At 30.2% G+C, this 7184-nt stretch overlaps 1 protein-coding gene across 1 annotated transcript; it reads right to left on the bottom strand.

The window, feature by feature from the left end:
* Positions 1–5514: 5514 nt before the first annotated feature.
* LOC128387017 (histone-lysine N-methyltransferase SETMAR-like) lies at positions 5515–6540 on the bottom strand. The gene has a single exon (XM_053346153.1). The coding sequence runs from the start codon at positions 6538–6540 to the stop codon at positions 5515–5517; it is 1026 nt and encodes a 341-aa protein (XP_053202128.1).
* Positions 6541–7184: the final 644 nt, after the last annotated feature.

The following is a 7184-nucleotide window of genomic DNA, read 5'->3' as shown; positions in this document are numbered from 1 at the left end:
TTCTAAAACTATTCAATGAATTTCTCCTGGAAAAATTGAATGTCCATCCTGATTTATGAATCATTATTTCTGTCCATTTGTCCAGCATTCATGAGCTCCCATATATTCATAGTCATAATAATAATATTTCTTTCATCTTCTCATGATAATATATTATTCATTCAATAATATCTAATGTCTATGGACCAAAGTCTATGTCGTTAATGGAACTGAAAATTTTTTATTCTTCTTCTTTTTCTGTTGTATGATATTTTATTCTTTCTCTATCATCCTCTGTTTCCTTTCTTTTTATCTCTCTTTTCTCTTCGTACCAACCTACTCCACCCACTTTGAGTTATATCATCATCATCATCATCATCATCATCATTATAATCATCATCTTCTGGCATCAGCTTGAGCTTTATGCTACTTTTTTGAGCTTCACGTTTTAGATTGACTTTTGCTTGACTGTTCTAGACACTTTTTACCCGGCGGATCACAACATAAGGCCAAAATGATGTAAGATCGGTTCAATGGTTCGTTGTTAATTGATCGTCCATCCATGAACATCATCCTCCTCTTTCCTTCTCTCCCTTGCCTCTCTCTTACTTTCTGTCTCTCCCATCCTCCTTATCCTCATCATATTCATCTTCATCCTTTTCGATATCTTCTCTCTTTCGTGATCTCTTTCTTTTCTTTCTTGACATTTTTTTAGCTTCTTTCTTTAACTAATATATCCCCTTATAAACTGTATCCTTTATTTTCATCCCTTGATTGTTACTCATTCTTAATCTAATGATATCGATCTCTCTTTCTCTCTCTCTCTCTCTCTTGGTAATAATCATCATCATCAACAATATGTAATATTATGAGGTCATTCAGGGGGAGGTAATGATACAAAATGATTCTGAGTGAGTAAGTGTGTGTATATTTATTTACTATTATTATGATACAAATGCAATATAAGTCATTCAGTTATCAACATCATCATCATACATGATTTCATCCTAATATAATATTTATACATAAACTTTTTCAACAATTCATTGAACTCATTAGCATTAGAACTAATAGTTTTGAGAGAGAAGAGAGAGAGAGAGAGAGAAAACTCGAAAACTTATGACAGAAAAAAGTTCTAAAAAAACTAATATCCCCTCTAAGGTCTTATACACTTTGACACACTTTAAATGCTACTAAATAATCATAACTATTATTAGCATGATGATAAGCATCCGGTCAACTGAGAGTATAATGATTATGAAAAAATATTGTCAATTCCATAATAATAATAAGATAACAGTAAAAAAACAAACTTTTTTTTTTAATCGTTACAATAACTTACACACTGAGCGGACGATAACAATTTAATTGGATAATATAACCATCAGCTAAATGATAAAAGAGACTCAAATTCAATGCGATTACAATTAAATTACAATTAAATTGAATACTTTAGACTTTTCTTCATACACTTTGCTTATTCAAGCCAATTTTCAAGGCTGCACAATTTATTGATTGTAATGATGATGCTAATAATATTATCACTTCCTCTTATTAAATAACAATGAAAAGTTTATGATAAAAATAAACTTTAACTTTAAGTCAACATTTTACTTGTCAATAACTTGGATAAAGTTGTTATCTGAATGGCAATTGATAGATAATAATAATAATAATAATAATGGTACAAAAACGGAGAGAGACACAAAAGGTAACGTCGAAAGTTAAAATTGTCCAAAAAACCGGCCTATTGATAATCTACTTAACTGTGAGCGTTTATCTGCCCTCAGGTCACTTCTCCCTCCCCCTCATTCAACTTGCAGAACAACTTTATGCGTAATAATGATAATAATAATAGTCTATTTCGATAGTGTCGATCCAAATCGAAGGTTACACCAGCACTAGAACTTTTCTCTTTCTCTCTGTCTCGTTCTTTCTTCTTTTCTCTTTTGAACCTTTTGATATTCTGTTTTTCCCTTCTTCAAAATGGTGGTAAGATGATAATTCTGTTCTTAGTGGTTATTATTATCATCATATTCTTATACTCTCTCTTTCTCTTTCTTTGTGCGTGTGTTTTCGTGGATGAGAAACTGTTTCCGATTTAGAACCTAACAAATATCGACAGTTCTTATTATTTATATTTCGAAAGTGAGAATATTTTCTACTCTCTTTTCTCCATCATCTTATGATGCCAAAAAAAATACGATGAAGAAAAAAACTCCAAGGGTATTTTCCTTTTTCTCTTTTTTTAACTCAATAACCATCCCCCTCGAATACACTTGAATACACATGAATAGGGATGCGGATGATTCCGTTTTCACAGCCAATACCTACTTTCTATCATCATTTGTTATTCGTTTTTGAAATTAGAAGAAAAATCTATTATATCAATAGAATCTTAGTCAACTATTCAATGAAAATCTACGCAGATCAAAAGGGTGGGGCAGGTTCTTTGGACTGATGCGTATTTTTAGCACGAACGAACCTTAAATTTGTGCTTTACAACTTGGAGAAAACTTTTCGAGTAAATTGTAAACATAGATTGAGATTCTCGCTTGACCAATACTATTTAACTCTCTTTTTTACTCTACTGACCTTTCATTGGCCTGACGATAAACAACTTTGATCTTTTTCTTCAAGAATTTCATCGACTCATTTATTCACTTCGTTGAAGTTATCGATTGATTAAAGATTCGTACAAGTTTATCGAGTTGTGGTTCTCCATATTTGCTATTGGATCGTAATTATAATAATGATGTTATTTATTTACTTTATTATCATATAACTTTTTCCAGAATTTTTCATTTCTCTCTGTATTAAATTCACACAGGAAACTGAACACAAACACACACTGAGATTGGAATTAAAATTCACAAGAACTTTATTAACTCTTCAGGGAGAATCTCTGTTATTTTCACCACGATAAATCTCTTGATAATATCAACTTAATATACTTTCACTTTGTTATTTTTTCCTTTTGTAAATTGTTTTCCTCTTTTCTTTCAACAGATCAGATTAACTTTTAATATTATATTGAATTTGAGAATGAAACTTTCAGTCTATAATCAGATTGGTTTGATTACATAATTGTAGATTTACACACCTTAGTGTCGTAATCGATATATTGACCGATTGACCTTGTGAAACTTATGAAAATTTAAAAGTTTCGAATTGTTTTTTTTCGTAAGTATTATCAAGTTCAAAGTCAAATCTCTTAACTTTGATAGCTACTGAGGGAAATAATTTTTTGGTCGATCAACAAAAGAACCAATTGATTTTAATTGTGACCGATTCTTTGACAGGTAAGAAAAGATGTCAATCAATTGAAAATTAATACTAACAATTTATTTCTCTCTCTCTCTCTCTCTCTCTTTATCATTCAATTGAATTAATTGTCAACAATTTAACTAATGGTTACAATAACTGTTGATGTTACATTCGCTATTCTCTCGATGTGACATCTTTACCAGTGATTCTTGTGTTGATATTATGTACATTTTGTTGTTGTTTTTTTCTTCAATGTATTATGTTGCCCTATTGATTTGATTGACGATTGACACTAAAGGCACTAAAAGTCAATGGTTTCTGTCATCTTTTTTTCCTCTTTTCATCCTATTTCATTCATAAACATTTTTCATCACTTCCTCCAACTCCTCCGCCTCCTCCCCGAGTCTTCATCATCACATGCACACAAAACTAATTAGAGGTTCGAACAAGAAAATGGGAATCAACGTTTACCAACTTCTCTTCGATAGATACCAATGTTGCTTTTTCCCATAGAAAAAGAAAGAGTAAGAGAGAGAGAGAGAGAGAGAGAGAGAGGTGAATGATGAGAGTGAGATATGATATCCACAGGAATCAAGATACTTGACCCCTTTAGACCGTATTCCTCACCATTATTGATTCTCTTTCACCTTGATAATGACGCTATTATGTTACTATTAATTCATTGATAGAAAAATACAAATTCTCTCTTCATTTTCGATATTCATACTTACAGAGAGATTTTTGTTCCGTTGAATAGTCTCCAGGTACAAAGCTAAATAATCGGTAGGACCTTGTTGACGAGAATGATGAAGATGTTGAATGATAATAACAATAGAAAAACACTGAAAATACTAAGAATTGAAAAGAAAAAAAGATAAATAGAGAGAAAGAGAAAAGTAAAAGATTGTTTTCTCTTTCTTTTATCCATCTTTATACCCTAAAGGCATCATCATCATCATCATCATCATCATCAACAACTGAGCAAGGACAATGTCCATTAAAGAGAAACCCTTTTCATCTCTGTAATTTTTTTCTTCCCTTTTACATTATGTGTTCTCATTCATTTCTTTATTATTACTTTTTCTCATTCCAATGAAAATTTCTATGTAAAAATAACATTCACCAATAAACTACATAAGTACAAGGGGTTAACAAGGTGGGAGGAGAAAGGTAATGGTCACTTTCAAGTCTTGACCCATTTACAACATAATACCTTTCACAGGTAAACGGGCAATCAGGTCAATTGTTGTTACCGTTTAACATTAAATATGAGACTTTAACAAAAAATACTTTCCACCCTCAGGGTAAGTTATGAATATCAAAGCTATATGGTTAGGGTTGATATTAATAACTCCCAATATGAAAGTTAAGCTAAATAATATCAATTAAATGATATTCAATTTGATTCTTTGTCCTTAATTATTAACTAGTTTTTTCTGTTTTATTTGATTGTTTCATCTAAGGTAGTGCAACTGAAAATTGACACATAAATTAAATTGTTGATAATTCGTCAACCAGAGAGTTTTAATTATTGAAATCAACATCAATGGTAGATCAGATTTTGAGGATTCTAATGACACTAAAAAAATATTAATTAAAAATAGATTTAAAATTATTAGCATTTAAATCAGTTTATCAAACTTAAATTATCAAATTCATATTGAAAATCTGGTTTTTGCTAAATTTAAATGCAAAAGTTTTTTCTTTGAAAATTTTACAATTTTTTTTATATAAAATTATAGTTCATTTTCTAATCTACAAGATGGTATGAAAAAATATTGGTTAACTTGATTAGTTTTCTAATTATTTAATTTAAAGAAACAATTAGTTAATGATAAATCCGTCGATAATGTTTCTGTTAAGTGCTTAACATTGTTTATCCCATAGAGGGAGCTATAAAAGTTAATTTATTTTCAACAATTAGTTACAAAATAGTTGATTAATTTTTTGTTAATCATAGTATTTTTTATAATTTGATGTCATTAGAATCCTCAAAATCTGATCTACCATTGATGTTGATTTCAATAATTAAAACTCTCTGGTTGACGAATTATCAACAATTTAATTTATGTGTCAATTTTCAGTTGCACTACCTTATATCATAATCTTTTGGTGTTTCAACTAATTGTAAATTATCAGTGTTGTCATTGATTAATCTGATTAGTAATTAGTATTGATTAATGTTTATATTAGGTAAACACTAAAGTTTTTTCCGAAAATCAAAGGCTGCGTTTTAATTGTAATAACTAATTTAATGATTTTTTTTCTTTAATCAAAATAATTTCCATTTGATTCTACAACTTTTCGCCACAACTCAGGTAGTTTTTCAATTCCCTTTCGATAAAAATCTTGATTTTTTGAGCCAAAAAACGAATCAAGAGCGTTTTTTACTTCCGAATTTGATTTGAATTTTTTTTCCTGAAGGAAGTTACTGAGAGAAAGAAAAAGATAATAATCTGAAGGAGCAATATCAGGGGAATAAGGAGGATGAGGTAAAATTTCCCATTTCAATTCTTTAATTTTGTCTCTGACTATTTTAGCGACATGAGGTCTCGCATTGTCGTGCAGGTAAATTACACCCTTACGATTGATCAGAGATGGAGCTTTTAAAATCAATTGATCTTGAACTTTTTGGAGCTGATCAGCATAGTGTTGAGCATTAATTGTTTTACCAACATCTAACAGTTCATAATAAATGATTCCTTGACATGACCACCATACACTTAACATTACCTTAGGCGCGTGAATTGAGGGTTTAGGGGTTGAAGTTGAAGGTTCTCCAGGTTCTAACCAAGCATGTGACCTTTTCCTATTGTCTAACATAATCCATTTTTCATCGCATGTTACAATCCGACTCAGAATACCTTCATTTTCATGTTTTGATAACAAACAAGAGCAAGTTGTTAACCTATTCAGCTTCTGAGATTCAGTAAGTTCATATGGTACCCATTTACTGAGTCGCCATTTTTTTCCTAGTTTATGTAGACACTTTCTGATTGTTTCCTTATTAACCTCGAACTCTATCGCTAACGATGAACATGTTTTCGTTGGATCCTCACTGATTACCTGATCTAAAAGTTCCAAATCAATGTCACGTGGTCTACCTGATCTGGGTTTATCTTCAAGATTAAAATCACCTGAACGGAATTTTGAATACAAATTTCTTACTGTACGATCAGTTACACAATTAGGTCCGAACACTTTACATAATTTATCAAAAACCACCGGTGCTTTGGTTCCTAGTTTAAACTCATAGAAAATGGCGACTCGAATTTTCACTTTTTCACTCAACATAGTTAACAAAAATTTACGCATTTAACTAAAATGAAACAAAATTACAAATGAACCTAATTAACAACAACTATTTGTAATTGTTTGCAAACCCCATCTCGATATCATCTTACTAATTGAATTAGTAGCCTGACAATTAGCGACCTCTCGAAAACGGAAAAACTTTAGTGTTTACCTAATAGTAATCAAATAATGATTATCAAGTTAACAATTTAATGAGATAATGAATTAGAAATGCAAAAAAAATGGACGACAATTAATGAGATTAAAACAATTAAATCCATAAAAAAAGCGATTTAAATAATTAGATGATGATCATAAATTGTTAACATTGATCATCATCATTGGTGAGGTTATTAATTAAATTATAGATTATTATTTTAATAATTGATTAAGTTAATTGTTGACCAGCATGAAGAAAAAAAGTCTAACTATCATCATCTGATCATCATCATTGTTGTTATTACAATTGATGATCATCATCAACTTATCATCTTCTCATCATCATCAACCTTTGAATACAACAATGGACATCACAATGTTAATTGTATAGTTTTAAATTGTTGGATTAATCAAACTTTTTACCCAAACAATTTGAAAGTCAACTAACTGATTCTGTTGATTGTTAACCCTTTTTCTCAGTGATA

The sequence above is a fragment of the Panonychus citri genome, unplaced genomic scaffold (assembly GCF_014898815.1).
Source record: "Panonychus citri isolate SS breed McGregor unplaced genomic scaffold, ASM1489881v1 Contig00077, whole genome shotgun sequence".
NCBI lineage: Eukaryota > Metazoa > Arthropoda > Arachnida > Trombidiformes > Tetranychidae > Panonychus > Panonychus citri.
This window is presented reverse-complemented; position numbering and strand designations above follow the sequence as displayed.